This window comes from Falco peregrinus, chromosome Z (genome assembly GCF_023634155.1).
Source record: "Falco peregrinus isolate bFalPer1 chromosome Z, bFalPer1.pri, whole genome shotgun sequence".
NCBI classification, from domain to species: Eukaryota; Metazoa; Chordata; class Aves; order Falconiformes; family Falconidae; genus Falco; species Falco peregrinus.
The window spans coordinates 51,143,731-51,161,046 of NC_073739.1; the positions used below are offsets into that span (position 1 = coordinate 51,143,731).

Here is a 17,316-nt window from a genome sequence, read left to right on the forward strand (position 1 = left end):
GGGAGGCTTGAAAGATTTAGATAAATACCTGTGTTAAATTTGTAGGTCATATGGCAACAACAGACTAATTAGTCACTTGCTACAACTTATTTTTATTGAGCACTTTTCACAAAATCAAGGTATCTTTCTCCTGTAAGAAAGCTGCTACAAATAGTAATTTGCTTTTCATTAGCACTGACTGCTTTCCTTCTGCTGTGGTCTTTAGAAGGATGTAAACTTTAAAACAAAGAAAAAAGTCACATATATATGTATCCAACCACTGAAGTGTACTGTAAATCTGCAGAAAGATAACCTGGCAGCTGTGTATTTAGCCTTTGCAACAGAAATTGTTTAAATACCATGTTGACCTCAGACAAAATTTACATTCTTTTAGTTAGTGTTCTATTTTGTTTAAAGTTGCTAAACACTCTAAATCCTATGTAACAGGACAGCAAAGAACTGTGCACTGTAAAACATATATCCAGACAGATCCTGAGCAAAAAAAATCTGCTTGGTTTTTTTATTTTTATTTTTATTACTATGTTTACAAATCTCTGTGCTTGGAAACGATTTGCATTGTGCCCGTTATTTCACAATTTAACTTCTGGACATCACTGAAATCTGAAAAGGAAGGAACAAAAGATGCATTTTAAAATGAATAATGAAGGAAGATAAAGCATAAGTTGAAACAATTAATCCTCTTAAATGAAGTTCTGGTATTAAATTTTTTAAAAAACCTTAATCTTTTCATGAGATCATATTGGAAAAATCTTTCATGCATAACTGGTTTTAAGTCTTTGTGGATATGTTGAGATTTGCAGTGTAACTGTGATTTTTGAATCCTAAAAGGGGTTATTTCTCCAACAACAGAATTTATGTTATTTGTAATAGTCAATAGAACTTGAAAAAATAAAGTTAAAATCTTTAAATAAACATAGTAGCTGATATTAGATTTTGAAAATATAGCAAGGTTTTCCTGATTTCTGAAGAGGTTGAAATTCCGCAGATTTTCAGGTGCCCTTCAAGAGTATACCCAGCTGGAAAAAAACCAGCACCCCTATTGAATAATATTTGTACTTCAGTCATTTAAAATACATTCAGCTATTCATATTTCTTACATTTCCTTGAGGAAAAAAAATAGTCCTGCTCCTTTCAGAGTTTGACCATCATTGAGATAAGCAGGTCAGCAATTTTTTCCACTATTTTTGTTTGTAAAAAAGAGCATCTGAAATTAATTGTTAGGAGTCAAAACAGTAAATTAACAGGTTTAGAGAGGTAAAGAGTATCAAACATGAGTAAATGACAGAATCTGTATTATTTTTAATATAAAAGAACTGAGGAATGTGTCCCCTGGATTTCACAAAGTAAGTTGACCTCTTTCTTTAATGTTCATACAGCAGCAACTGAAAGGTTCACAGAAATCTCTAAGTGTAACGTAGTTATTCCATACACATTTAAAATAGATTAAAAGAGTCTGTTTTCCTCTTTACAACCAATGCCACAGAGGTGCATCTGCTCATCCAGGGAGAGAGCAGTGCAGAGGGGTGATCAAAGACAGAGAAGGAAAAAAACTTGTCCTCCACAAAACATATGTTGGAGGTTTTAGTCTTCGGATGTGTTGTCATGAAATTCAACAGTCTAATCCCAATGTGTATTCCCAAGTAAGCTGTTGTGTTCGTGTAAACACCTAGTGTGGAGAAAAACTCAATACAATGAAATGCGGGGGAAGCATGTGTTTGCATGCTGGGTGTCCGGTTCTGGTCTTAGTTGTTTGGCAATGACTGCTGACATAACAATGCTGGTTTTCTTCTGAATAAATTTGACAAGACTTTCCCTGAAGTCCATTATTCCTGGGTTGCCAGAAACACATCTGAGGAAAAGGCTATTTGGGGTCTGCTCTGGTACTGAGTAGGCAGCTGAGGTCTTTCTGTGAGTATCCATCTTGCAAATACTGTTGGGTACAGTACCTACTAATAGTTGGTGCCTGGTAAATATATGAATGTCATTAGGACTTAAGCTCCTTGGTGAGAGAGTGCTTTTGAAAAGATGACTTAAGTTCCAAAGTCATTGAATTACCTTTGAAAACATTTTCTTTTTCAGGTGTTTGTTGCAAAATTTGTGGTACTCACTGCTATGCTTGACTCATGGCTACCCTTGGCTGCTAGTGTTCACCTGATTGGGACCCATGTTATCCAGCGTTCCTTAGGCACTGATACTTTAGGGAGAAATCTGTAAAGAAAACAGGTTTTTTGAATATTAAAGGTCTTTTATTCTCATGGGGACCCAGGCACCTCAGAGGCACATCTTGGGACTGGGACAAGATAAACTACCGAGCTGTGAGAGGGTGGGAAATTGCACAGGAGGCTTAACCACTGAACCCTTGTGTTCTTGAAAACAGGAACCCATACACCATAGTGTATCCACTAGCTCTTCAATAACATCTGTGATGCTACATAGTGTCACTTGTACAGTTTAGTTCTGCCTGCTCTGTGTATTTACATCTGAAACTTTTTTGGACTTTCATAAACAAACAGGCCACTTAGTGTAAGGGAGCAGTAATACCGCTGGTAACTGAGATCAGTGCAATTACTCTTCTTTCAAGTAAGTCATGCTTTCACAAAAGAAAACTGTGAAGTAGAATCTCAAGTAATATTAAAAAATTTGGTGTCTTGTTTTATCTGAAGTAGTGCTATCAAAACTGAATATTAACCTAACTATATTTCAAATTAATTGTGTTCTAGTTTTTGCATCATATTTAATTTATGTTTTGTTTTTTTCTCTCTCTTTCTCTCTCTTGTTATCTTTTTCCCCTTTTCAACAGTCCTGGTACCTGGGCTAGCTTGGTTCCTTTTCAAGTATCAAATAGAACACCGATCCTGCCGACAAATGTCCCAAATTATGGTTTGAACATAATTGGAGAGCCTTTCCTTCAAGCAGAAACAAGCAACTGAAGGAAAAAGATAAAAGTGAAATTAAAAAGAAAAAAAAGAAAGGAAGACAGGATGGCAAAAGAAACTGAAGAAAGAAGAAAAAATAGACCAGCAACTGCAGCTCTTACAATCACTAATTCCCTTATGGTTGAAACTGAAATGACATACAAAGGGTCAATGATATTTCACTGATGGGTAGAATGCAGCCCCTGCTAAGTAGCCTTTGTTATATGAAGTCCGCTGGGAAATAGATGTTCTGTCTCTGACAATATATTTTAACTGACTTTCTAGATGCCTTAATATTTGCATGATAAGCTAGTTTTATTGGTTTAGTATTCTTGTTGTTTACGCATGGGATCACTATTCCTGGTTATCTCACAAAACAAAGGCTAGGCAGCAGCAGCAGAGCTGCAGGAGGACAAGGGCCGTGAGCCAGCCATTTTCTCCACACTCTGATTTCTAAATGTTTTAAAAAGAAGCTCTGTAGCCTTTAGTTATCAGTATGGATTTATTAAACTTTGGCCCTTAATTCAGCCTTTTCTAGTGTGTTATGCCATATGAAGTTTTCCATTGGTATGAACACACAGGCTCTGTGGAAGAAATGCCTCTAAATAGGTGAAAGTGTTATCTCCTTATGCAACAATAAAAAAAGAAAAGGAAAAAGGTGAACGTTTTCCCCACTAAAGAAACACTTACAGAGGCAAGTGCAATTTAAAATATCATATCTAAGGGGTCATCACTATAAGTCCTTCAGCCCTTGGACTCTAAATTGAGGGGATTAAAAATAGAAATAAAAATTACTTTGAACAAACTTATTTTTCCCCTCAGTTTTTGAGGGCATTAAAAGGCATTAAATCAAGACAAATCATGTCTGAGAAAAAGAAATCGATGGAAACACAGCACTTATGTTGGTTTAGCTGCTGCCTCCACAGAGGGGTAGGATTTATTTATTTAAAGTTACTGGTTGCATCAAGAACCCATAGGGTTTACATTTTTCTGTAAAATCTGCATCTTAGAGACAAAGATATAGGCAAATCCATGTCACAAGGGCAAAGCTTACCGTTTACAAACTGGTAATACCAGGATGGGGATATGTAATATTTAAATAATGCACTCTTAATGTAAGCCTAATTACAGGGTGCTGAAAACCTGCATGGTGCTTTCAGAAGTTAGCCTTGTTCAACAATTTTCACATATTGACAGAAATATAATGTGCATGGGCAGACATTTTGCCTCTATGTCTCTTTAAAAAATAATTAAAATACTATTTCCAGTAATCCTAATTTGCACGAAGATATAATGTCCACATTACGTGCCTTGCCTTGAAATCTAAAAAATGGAAAAAAACAAAAAAAGAAAAAAAACACACAAAAAAATTGACATCACTACACTTGTTTTGCTGCATTTATTATCATTTTAAATCTTTACCATTTTTATGACAAAATATTTTGTACTCCAGATGGAAAAAAGTGTGACATCATGGATTTTTTAGACAGTTATACCTTTATCTCACATTTATAAAGCATATCATGGCTGTGTATAGTTGCCGCTTAAAAATTGTAATCGACCAGCAATATTTTCAGTATTTTGGTGTTTTTTCTATTAACCTTTCATGTTTTTCATCTTCCAATTAATATTGGGGGGAGGGGATACAAATTTATACGAATTATGCAATACCAAGTTTTGCCTATGTAGGTAGTGCTTTTAGCTGTATTGGTTATTATAGGTAAGTACACAGATTTAAAAAAAAAAAAATAATGTATGCTTTTTTTGTTTGTTTTAATTGACCAAAGTGGGTACTGCTATTTTTGCAGTGTGATGAGGTCCTTTTCTGTACTGAGAGGTGGACAGGGGATTTTTTTTTATACATACATATATATATATATTCTGGGGTGGGTGGGGAGGATTTTTAACACTTTACAGTGTAGCTGTGAAGCAGTGCACCCTTAGCCAGGCAAGGGCTGCAAAGCGACTGTTCTGCCTACTGTGACAAACTTTCAAATCGGTTCCCTCTTTTTAACTTCCCACCTGGGGTGCAAGCTGAAATCATTTCTGGATTTTAAAAATAAATAATGAATTCTGTTGGAGGCAGACTTGACTTGAGGAAATTGTTTAAGTTTTCTTTTCTTGAGAAAAAGAAAAAGAAAGAGAGAGAGGCAGGCAGGGAGAGAGAGAGAGAGCGAGACAGACAGACAGAGAAAGAGGCCACAGTGAGATGAAGCCTTTTCCATTCTGGCAAAGATACTGCATCCTCAAGTGTTCACGTTAGAAAATGTTTTTAGATCAGAAGGACAAAGATGCTTGCTTTGTCTAGGAGATGCATGTACAGGGCCAAAATCTTTGCTGGCATAATTCCACTGACTCCAATTGGCTCTGGAGTTACTCCTGCAGAGAATTTGCCCTCCTTAGTCTGCTTGACTGCTAAATATTCCTTTTTTTTCCCTCTATGTCAAATGTTACACACACACAGAGCCCCACGTTTGTTAACTCACAGCATCTGAATAAGAATTTTTTAGGCTGCTCATGCTGTGTCAGAGGTTTGCAGTGACTTATCATACAGCAGGTCAGATGGAGGGCTCTGGGCTGTAGTGAGGAAGGAGTTTCTTAATGCACAGAATTAGACTATGATGTAATTAATAAAAGTATATTTCCAGTAACATGCCATTTTGCAGATCAGTAGTGGGCATGTTGCTGGAGACCTCTTACACACCAGGGATCTTTGTGGTGTATGGCTCAATATAGGGTGAGTTTTTCTTTAAAGCACATCCTCTTATTAGGGCACAAGCAGAGGAGAATATAGACTTGTGGATATGAGATACCCTGGTGGGAAAATTAATCCCTTTACAGTTGTCTCTGCATTTTGGAGGCTTTCCTGCCCTGGAGCAGCCCTGGAGGTGCAGCTCCGACAACTGCCCTGCTGAGCGCTGGGCAGTGGCACACCAAAGTCAGTTCCTCTGGCTCTGGCCAGTGCATGGTGGCTGGCAAGCTGTAGTGGTGGCCCATCCCCATGTCTCCAGCAGGAGATGCATGTGTAGGCAGGGCCTGAGTGGCTATAAAGATGGGAGCTGCAAAAAATCAAATCTCTCATTTTTAGCTAAACTGAAAAAAAAAAAAAGAAAAAAAAAAAAAACCCACAGAAAAAGATAAGACACTGAAAGAAAATGATGTTCAACTTTTATGTTGCTCTTTTTCTGAGCCCCATCATAAGAGAATTCGTTCACTAAGCACATGGCTATTGAGACTACCAAAATGTACTAGACCCACCCAGAGTGCACCTCAGGCTCTGGCCTTGTAAAACAAAGTATGTATTGTCCTTTCTGCCTGCCACTGATAACGAGCGTGTTTGGGAGCCCAGGTGTGTGCTGGAGGGCTGTCCTCAATTAGTGCCGCTAGCAAGGTGTCTCCCTTAAGCTTTCAATAGCACACCAGGATGAAACTGAAACAAGTTCAGGCTTCAAAGTGCAATAGTCAAAATGATGATTGCCCTTGTAGGAAGACAGATGCCTTTAAAAGAGCTTTTTTATTGTCTCTGACCTCCTGTATGAAAAAAATTGAACTTACAGATGCAATATTTTAGAAAGCAAATTTCCTTCCTTCCATGTGGATCAATTGGGTTGTTAAGCAACTGTGGGGTTTTTTTTTTTTTGTTTTTTTGTTGGGTTTTTTTTTCCACCTGCATGTCTAATAGAAATGCCTGTTGGGCAGAAAATTAACTTTTCATTGATTGCAGGTTTTGTTTTGTTTTGTTTTGGTTTTGAAATTCAGCAGTCAAAAGATTAAGCTAAGACTGAGAACTCAAATCCAGTCTCTGGCCTCCTCCTTCACCAGGAAGTGTATTCTGACTAAATCGAGCCACCCCGTTCTATGTGCACTGTTCTGCCTTTATTAAGTTGCTTTGCAGCCCTGGCCTCATGGCTGTGCCACTGAAGTGTGTTTCCCCTGGAGTGACATGAACGTTTGAGGCTTGACTAAGGAAAAAAAAAGGCAGTGAAGGAGACTGTACATAAAGACATGGCAAAAATATTAAATATAGCAATATAGTTGTGGGGTGATGTTCAGGTGGGCAGCTCCATTAAAAATATGTGAATGAATTTTGAAGCTGCAAGTAGCGAGAAGAAAGGAGGATCTTCTGAATGAACCGCCTACCTTGTAGACAGTAATTTGTACACTGTATAGTTTTGTTAAGATTTTTTTTTTAATTAAAATACCCTTGTTTGTAAAGCTAACTTTTTAACAATTATAATGGAAGTGCATGTCATTTCCATTTTTAAACAAGAATATTCTTTGTTTGGAAGCTGGACTTGGGTTAAAACTCTCCAGTTTCTTAATTTATGTATTAAAAAAAAAATCTGTCCATGTTAGGAGTTATTTCGCAGATTTCTGTGCTTGAAAAGCACAGGTTACTAATCCTTTAAAAATGTAAATGGAGAAAAGTTATATTTTATGAAGGTTATTTTGTTGTATTTAGTATTGGAAAAGTTGGTTTTCAGAGCATTTCAAAATGTTGGACGCACCACTGTCTTTTTATTAGTATATATGGCCTTTAGCAAAAGTTTTTGTGATTGTTACATGATGGTATTTAAGATTAGGTTCACAGAGCAATTCAGGATAGGCAGAGAACTAAAACAGTACTTATGTCTCACATAGCTGTGTCCTCAGGGAGCAGAATTTTGGATTTGCAACTTGTAGCTTCATAAGGACTTAATGAAAGAGATTGCACAAGGACATACTCAGCTGTGACACCCGAGTGTGTTCTGTATCTAAATCTAAATTATATTTACTGTGTGAGATTATGAAGGCTGCGGAAAGTTATCCCATATTCAGTGTACAGTATTCACTTTTAATGAAAAAACTCTAATGTTGCTGGCAGTAAGGCCCCCAAGCATGACATCCAATATAGTTTACACGATCCTGTCAAGGTCTTTTGTTAACATTAACCAGCTGCATGCTCCTGGACTTTTTTATTGGTTTTCTATAGAAAACTTAAAAAAAAAAAAGAGAGAGAGAGTAAAATCGTATGCAGGCTAATCAAGTTAAACAGGAAAAGCTCAAAGTTGAATGTTCTACTCCATGCTGAAGGAGCTGAAAACTGTCTCCTTATTTTGCACTTTCTGCTAGTTACCCAGTTTTTTCTAATTCCTCAAGATTGTGTGGGTGTGGTGGAGCACTGCAGTTGGAGGATAACATGGACCACTGATTTTGCCCTTTAACCCTGCACCATAACCTTTGCATCAGCCAAACTTATTGCCATGACAACTCTTTGTACTGTTTCCATGCCACAGCTCTGTTGGTCACATTGTTAATAGTAAAGGGGACAAGTTGGAGACGGTCAATTTTTACATTTTTTGTTGCAATTTTTTCTTCAATGGTTGTAAGTAGTTATTTTTTTTATGATAAAAGGGTTCACTAGTTAGTACTCTTTAGAAATATCTGTGTGTTGCAATTCAAATGTATGTTGAATTTGTGAAAAGGGCTTCAGTGCCACTAGCATTATAATATCTTAGAATAAGCCTTTGATACTTTTATTGCATGATACAGTAACAGTAAGACAAAAGGTGGCCTAAATAAAGTGAGGGCAGTGTGAGCTAGTGACACTAAAGCCAGTCTTTGTATTACTGTATTTTTGACAGAATGGTTTTGCAAACTGTGCTACAGGGACTGATGTGGCAAATGTATCTCTATATGCAGAAGGAAGTTTTTTAAGAAGTATGGCTTATTATGCATTCTTCATTGAGGGCATTGAAGTTGCATGGACTGATAAAAGTTGATGCAAAATGAGAAAGAAACAAAAACCAGCAAAATGTTTACCAAAAAACTCAAACAAATGAGCAGTGCCTGTTCAATTTCACAGTCTCTGTTGAGTTCAGTTGTAAATATGTTTCAGATAACATTTTCTTCAAAAAAATAAAATAAAATAAAAATCTCTACAACATTGTAGAATGTGAGGGGTTCCTCAGTCCCAGGCATAGGCATCTCAAGAGCTGCATTAGATTATGTCTTCATCAAGCTGTTAATTTGTGCTTATATCATATAGAACTTTTAGTAAGCTGGGAAGAGGCACCCCATCTCAATGATATTTCTCTGAGAACAACTTTTGTAGGGCTGTGTGTTTCTTTAGATACATTTAGTACAACTGTAGGTGACAAGTAGTCAGTTATTGCTTGCTAGCTACACACCAGGGTTGATCCACTTTAAAACTTCTGGCATTTTTCCCCATACTGTAGGCCATAAATCCTGAAGGTTACATTTTAATTAAAAAGAAGGTGCGTGCACAGTCTGTGTAATGAACCTTCACTCATAGGATGCATTACAATACAGCTACTTAATTTTGGAATTAGAGCCCTCTGGCATCAGACCTGTTTTTAGCCTGAGTGTTAACAAAGGTTTTTATTGTGCCTGGTTGGAGGATAATAATGTTCTTTTTGGTACTTTTTTTTAGGTTACAAATGAACTCAACTGCCACAAGTTTTAAACTGGTGTAAATCAAGCTTGACTTAATGTGATTGTTACTGTTATATCCAGCCTATACTGCTAGCAGCTGCTCATACTGCAGTCAATTACTGGAAGCGGATATATTTCCTATGCAAAAACTGTTTAAACAATAAAAATGAGCTATGCTACAGACCCTGGCCTTATGTTTTCTTTTCTATCTCTAAGAGTCATAGTCAGTAGTATCTTAGAAACTAACCTTAAAGCTTGTACCCTGATAGCATGGCACAACTTGCTAGGTTTAACATGCTTGTTTGCATACATTTTGGCTTAGTGGTAACACTATAAAGGGAGGAGAACAGAAAAAAAAGGAGATATATTCAAATAATCAGCTCAGTTTAAAAGGTTATATTTCATTTTCATCATCATGTTTTACCAGCCCTAGTAACTACAGAGGTGACCTGAAGTGCTTCTGCTGTGATGTAAGATTGAGCATGATAGCAGAAGGGGCAGGAGACCTCTGTTTTCTTTCAATGTTATTGACTTGGTGACGGACAGTAAATCTTTGATTTCTTAACAGCCCTCATGATACATTTTCATTACATGTAGACAGCAAGATCCAGTCTTCCCAAACTTCTTCCTGACTTCAGAAAGCTTTATTTTGAGTCAAGGTCTCCATGAAAGAAGAATTCTTTCTTCTAAGTGTGAATTAACTGTATGTATGGGATGTTTCATTCAGCTCATGTTCCTGGAAGTACATTGTTTTCTTATTGCAACGGTCAGCAAGTAGCATGTATATGGTCAAGAGGTGACTGACTAGATCACAATGTAAAGACTTAAAATGGATTCTATAAAAATCCTCAGATTTTGTCCCACAGTGAAGCTAAACAACTCTCTGTCTACTTAGATAAAAATATTCTGCAAGTTCTAAAGCATAAGCTTTATCCAGTTTCAACTATTAGTGTGAAAAACGTAAAATTATATTTCCCTACTGGTCTGTTTACACAAAGACCATTTGTTTATTAAATGTACTAATTTTTCTGTAAATGGCCCTTTGTTGTATTTCTGTCTCTCAAAAACAAATCATCAGGCACTGAAAAGTTAGGAAATTCTACCAATTTGTCCTGCTAGAGTTTCCTTGAATGCTGTCATTTTGACATGATTTTAAAACTATGTTAAGGACTTCAGGTTCCCTGTCTAAAACTCCAAAACAGAAAACCTTCTTGCATGACCAGAGATGCTTAAATTCAGTTCTGCCTCCCTTGTCTGATAAGGAAATTCCCTACTATTCCAGCCACTCTGCAGCCAACTGCAAAGCAGCCCACTGCTGTATACAATTCACCAGACTCCTGCAGCAAGCTTCTGACATGACTTTGGTCTTCCACTGCATGCATGCCAGCTGCACAATGGCACTGATGCCAATAGTTCAGGACAGCAGCAGCTGCTCACGCTGCCAGTGCCAGAGCCAGCGCTGCAATGCAATGCTCAAGATATGCAATGTAGTGCCCAAGAACATCAAGACATAAGGAGTAGGAAGGAGAGCATGCAAAGGAGACCATGATTTGCAGCTTCATGGTGAGGTCGTGCTGAGGTGAGGAAGCTCCTGGTTCTGGCCTTTCTGCTTTCCCATTTTTGGGGGTTTTCTAGCTTTCTGTGGAGAAGCAGACAATCCATGGGTTGGTGTTCAATGTCTTTTTTTTTTAATTCCAGCGTTACTTTTGTGTGCTTTCACATGAGCTTAAAAAGCTATAATTGAAAGAACGGAAATCTTGCCACCAGATCCAAACACATGTACAAGCAGCAAGGTAGAAATGCACAGTGCCACCTCACAGTTTTTTTTGCCACTGAAGACATTAAACAAAGTTGTTAACTCTTCCATGTATGGGTTTCTTTTTGAGTCTTAAATTTGTCTTTCTATTCCAGTTAGTGACCTAAATTTGTGTATTACAGCTGTTGTACAATCAGCTTCTGACTGATTGGGCAAAGCTGAAAACAAAGTCTCGGCTTCTTGCTTGTAATCATGGGCCCACGGGCATCTGTTTCCTTGGGGATGAAGGCACTGAGTGCTAGGGGACTCTTGGGAGTGTTTAGTTGTCAGAATCTGAGTCACATCCATGAGTGTCTAAGGCTATTGGATGCTCAGGGCTGAACCAAGCTTTGTCTGTGCTTTGCTGGGGGAAAAAAAGGCTCATTGCTGCTATCCAGGTAACTGTCATGCCCCTTCTCCCATCTCCGTTTAAAAAAGCAGCAGCCTTAAGTCTTTCTGGTAAGGTAACTGCAGGATTGTTTTATAGATAGGGTACATAAACTCACCCTCAGGAATGGCAGAACCATATCTAATGAGACTCAACAACGGAAGGCAGTCCAAGGCAAACTGTTGGCATTGCTGGTCACAATTTGACAGATGCAAGTAGGGTCTAGCAAAGGGAACTTCATTAGAAGAGCTATTCTACTTCTGCCTGATGTACATCTTTAGAACATCCACTGATGGTTTCTTTAAGGTCCTTATTGACATGAGATCCGCCACTGCTACCAAGGCCATTGCCCACAATGTTGATTGACTGAGCTGCTGAGATCTGCAAAGATGTGTTGAAAACTGTGCAAGGATTCAGGCATGTTGAACTCAATTTACCTTTTATGGCATCACCATGACATGGTGCTCTGATCCACTTTTCTTACTATGTCCAGAGTATCAGCATGTTCTCCAGACAAAGAAGAGGGGGAACAAAATTACAGAATATTACTTGCAAAATATGAACCTTTACATAATATGAGACGTGGTGACACCACCACTAGTCCTTCATCTCAAGCTTGACTTGCAGTTGGCCTCTGCACATGCTGTTATGTGGTATCTAAACAGAACCTGCTGCTTGAAATAGCGGGGGAAACCTGCTCCTCTAGGAGGTTGATCTGATGCCACTGGAGTCTATAGAAATCCCTCAGCTGATTTTTAACAAGGATTGTATTAGGCCTACATAGTTGGCAAGGCACCTTAATTTAGGTGAATGTGGATTTCCAGGTCTTAACATGTACACTTTCCCTGCCCCCTGCTAAAGTGGGTGCATTAGGGTGAAAGGAAGTGTTCAAAAGCAGAGCATAACTGTTTCTGCTTGCTAAGCTGATGCTCACTACTGAAACAATGGTCTCCATTGACTATATATAGCTGCACTGCAGGCTGCCAAAACCAGCACACATTGCTGTGGGCAGACAAGCAAGGAAGTCTGATACACAAGAGGACTAGGCTGGGGATAAAAGACATATCTCCCCATAACTGACAAGTCAAACACTGCAGCACTGTGAAGCTGGAACCATATCAATTGTAAGCAGCTGTCCATTCAATTTTCAAAAACTCTCTGATCAGATAATTGCTGATGTTTCAAGACACAAACGGCGCCCCCAGTTAGACTGCTGAAATGCCTCTGAATGCAATGAGGTCACCCAAGGGTAAGTGGGGGCTTTAGTGCTTAAACACTTTTCAGACATAATTCTGGTTGTAAAACACCTCTTTCCCAAATTATTTGAGATTGAAATGTTTCCCTCAGTGTATTGTTCTGTTGCGGTATATTGGAAAATGTCATAGTTGCTTACAGTGGATTTGTTTCACAGCCCAGAAAACGTGGACCTGTGAAAACTCTCAGAAGTTGAGTACATTTTTCTGTTTTCATGGACACAAAAATACAAAGATAATTTTTTTTTTTTTAGATAGCTTGATCTCCTTCTGCCCCTCTCTCTCCTTTTAAAATTATGTGATGTGAGAATTCACTTTGTATGTAATACCTGAAATGCCTAATGTATGCTAGTTTGTTTTAGTTTTGAACAGGAGAGGAGGACACACATCACAATAGCCATAAAATACACTTAGTAATAAGAAAATAAATATAACTTGCCTCCCCAAGTCTTCAAGTTGAGTTTTTTAAATACTTTTTGGAGAGTAATGAGCATGACAGAACTTAGCAGCAGAATGAGCATCAACACAGTGAGGAGCTTCCTATAAATTTCCGGTAAATTATTCAGAATTGCCTGTGAAGTTATATACCTTAGTTTGTCTATAACATGTAAACACAAATGTGAATGCAAACTTCCAGGTTTCTTGTGGCTAGAGTTACAGTGACTGAGATGTAGCATGTGAATTGCCCTGGAACCTTCCTGGTACCACAGAATTACACACTTGACAGGTTGCACATCAGTATTAAATGGCATTATTTGGATTAAAATTGGGTGAAGATTATTAATGAATCAACTCAATCACTATGCAGACAGAAACGCACTGATCATTTCTCAGAGTGCTAAATTTGCATTCATCGTGTGGTTTAGCACACAGTAGCCTGCCTGTAAGTGAAATGACTTTTACTTGTGTTCTACAGTGACGTGAACATTGCTGTTCTAAGCCAGCTAGTCAAACCAGTTTTCACTGTGAAATAAAAAAGTATATATGAATACATGATTCCATCATCTTCCCCGCTAAGCCTATGCAAGTACCAACTGTATAATATTCAGGCTGTCCTGCAGCTCCTTATTTCAAGCAGCCATTTATCTTTGTGCTGAGTTCTCTGGTGTATTATTCAAAGCTCCAGGTTTGTTTGTTTGTTTGTTTTTTTACCTGCTTTTTCCTCACACTATTACTGCTTCTCTTTATGTTCAGCTCTTTCTCCCTTACAGCCATTTAAAAACATACTGTTTTCTTGCATTCATGAAGAAAAAATCTTCTGCGGTTTTCTCCTCCTAGAGATTTATTAAAATTTCACAGCGTCTCTCTGGCCAGTTAGTGGGTTTTGTTTATCAGTTCTTCTGCCTCAGAGAAATTTTCTTCAAAAAACAAAACCTCTCAAATAGTCCCCTGTGTTGTCAGAATAAGTTTTCAACACTCAGACAAGGGAAAAAAGAAACAATTTCGAACAAACACAAAGCCAAGCAAAGACAGATTGAGAAGTTTTCAAAAGTAGAGGAATGCTCAAAAATTTTTTTGATTTTAGGGTCATTTATAAAACTTTAACAGACCAAGTATGTTTTCCCATAAGGCTGGCTTCTGGAGCAGACCTTCATATCAACACAATGTCCTTGACCAGCATTTGAGTCCTAGCTGTGCCTTGCATGCTATGGTGATCCAAGGCAGTGATATGGACTTCAGAATTTGGACAAGCTAGAAATATGAATATGTAGACCCATGATCAGTTAAGGCACTTCAGATAATGTGAAAGTGAGTTAAGCTGGTCATGCAAAAGTAGCTGAAATCAGATGGTCACTTCTCACTTAGTGTCTTCTGGCCATGTTATGCTAGCATCATGCAAGGCTGAATGTCCCATTAAGGCTACCAAGCTTACTTTGCTCAGGAGCAGTCAGCAGCAAGAGCCACAGTGTGCTAGCGAGCCCAGACTGGTGAATTGTTAGGAGGTTTCAACAGCATCTGCTATGGATGGTGTGCTCTTCCAGGCTAGCGGCTTTCCATCTGTAGTCATGAGAAACCCTGGGGTCCTGGGAATATTTGTCAAGGGGCTGTGAAAGGCAGTTAAGGAAAGAAAACTTACTGTCAACAGGCTCCAATTCACTATACAGCATCCATTAGGGTTTTTTTCAGGGTCCACAAACTGGAAAAAGTGATTTTCATGCATTCAGTGTTTTCTTAAAGAGAGGAACAGGGAAGATAAACTGAGTGGTACAATGATGGCCTTCTGGTAACTAGTTTTCCTCTTGCAACCATTAGGTTTCGAAGGAGATGTGGGAGACCGCTTCCAAGAATTTTTTAGATTTATAACACTTCTGTTCAGGCCTATATGGTTTCATGCAAGGAACAGTGTGAGGAACAGAAAGCTCTGCTATCTTATAAAAATACACTTTAATTCCTTTTACAATTCGATAGTTGTGTGGAGGGCCCCAGTGGGACAATATTAGGGTAAGACAGGAAAAGAGAGTCTTGCCCTATAATCATGGAGGAAATTTCCAAGTCTGGGCACACCACCTTACTGTAAGACATCAAAACTCTGTGTTCCCAGGGTGCTGGGGACTGGAGAGACAGACAGATGACATACCCAGACTCACAGCTGGCTTCATAAACAACTCCTGCTGCCAGCCCTGTCCTGGTCTTCCCATGGGCTCGAAAGCCTCTACTGCAGCACACTCAGCATACCCTCTCCCCTTTCCTGACTTTGCCCTTTTTCTTCATTTACTCTGACTCCTTATTTATTCCCCACCATTCACAGTGGCAGTTTCCACTGTGTTCTCCTTGTGCCTCCTGAGGATGAGAGGTGGTGGAGTCAGATCACCCTGCCCCAGCAAGAGAGGTGGCATGCAGTGGGTGACATGAGCTCTAGAAGGTTCCCTTCCCATCACAGGGAGCAGCAGAGGGAGAAGAGATGTCAGAGCCCCACATGAGCAACTAAGGGCACCTGCAGACATTACAGGCATGTCGTCCCTCCACCTCCAACAGCACCACTTCTGCAGGGGAGCGGCTGTGGCAGGCTGCCACAGGAGCTCTTCTCCAGCCTGACTTGAGCTTGGCTCACCTGCTGCCTCAGGAGAAGCTAGGACCTGCCAGGCTCAGTCAAAATTGCATCTTCAGATCAAGGTATGTGTTCCTCCTTGGCTGCACTTAACTCCAGTTTGAACAGTGATTGCTAAAATAAACAAAAGCTGAGAGACTGTGGCAGCTGTGGCTGTGGCTGCTGGGGCCTGGGGTGTTTGTTTTGTCCTGGAAAAACAGCCAAGGTGATCGTAGTAAGATTGTAGGCAGAAATCATTTTCACTTTCTGATCCAGAGATGTGATGTCAAAAGGGAGAAAGACTTTGCAAAGAGGTTTGACAAATGCTGGTAAACAAACCTTTCTGAGTGACCTTGTTGAGCATGGCTGGAGCACTGGGTCCTGTGTCTGGAAATCCTGCCTGGCAGTATCCAGTGAGGGGAAAATTACTACAGGGTGAGCATAGTATAAGGTGAAATTATGCTTCTGAATGAATGTACTTAGCTGTTATAGTGAAACCGTGGATCAGGAGTAAGCTATGGACTGATATGGAAAGGGAATGTTTCAATTAATTGCACCTTGAGGCAGCTTCAGGGATGGATTTGCCCATCCCTGTGCCCTTGGATGGGCAGTGCCTTGGGGGTTCTGCGCTTCAGCGGCTGCCACAGGTGGCCAAGCTCCCCAGCTGAGGGAGCAGATAGATGGGAGCTAGGGTCAGAAGCCTGCCCCAGGGTGGGCTTTTGCTCTGTGCCTGGCACAGAGTTCTTCAGTCGCTGCTGCTGTGTGCAGCACTGAGGTAGGTCCCAGATGTTGTACCACAAAATATGCGGTGGATTGAAGATGGAAATATTAAAAGCAGTACATAAGGAAGAGTTTGATCTCTAGTCTCCCTCCACCCCTGTTCAATGACCACGAATGTAAATGCTCTGTTCTCAGTCGTATATGCCACTCTTCAGGCACACTGATGACACCTGTATAGTGTGGAGATATTTGGGTGGAATGAAGAATGGGCTTTAAAAAAATAGTCCAGCTCCTTCCTGAGGGCCATCAGTCAGCCCACAATCATTATCAATAACTGTTAGTGAAGCACAGAGCACAGTGCAGCTGCTGGGGGTTATACAGTTCACTCAGACTCAGGAATTGCTGATCTGGTTTCATAAACAAAAATACCCCTTGAAACCAGTATAATTTCAGGGCTGTGCTCAGAAAGCAACACATTGAACTTCCCTGTTAAATTGTAGGTAAAACTTCCAACTTACAAATTATCTGATGTTTTCTGCCTGTTTTCACGTTGATGTAGGATGCAATGACTGGCAAGCCTTCCCTTCAGCCCCTTTCTCTGTGGGTATGTGGCTTAGACTTGAAAGTACAGAAAGAGTTTGGTAACAAGCAGAAAATTTTAGATGAGTTTGACAGCAAATCACACCTGTCTGCACTGCCACAAGGACTTGTGTATTTGGGGCTCCTCGGGAAGAGCAGTACACCTGTAAGCAGTCAGCACACACCTCACCTCCAGCCATGTG

The 17,316-nt window shown here is 39.5% G+C and overlaps 1 protein-coding gene across 9 annotated transcripts in view; it reads left to right on the forward strand.

Moving 5' to 3' along the window:
* Nucleotides 1–9,533, forward strand: part of NFIB (nuclear factor I B) — a 274,434-nt gene extending 264,901 nt beyond the window's left edge. For all 9 annotated transcript variants that reach the window (XM_027792819.2, XM_027792821.2, XM_027792820.2 and 6 more), the window contains one exon: nt 2,801–9,533. In XM_027792819.2, the coding sequence (XP_027648620.2) occupies nt 2,801–2,930 (130 nt within the window). In that variant the 3' untranslated portion in view covers nt 2,931–9,533. The remainder of the gene's footprint in view (nt 1–2,800) is intronic.
* Nucleotides 9,534–17,316: the final 7,783 nt, after the last annotated feature.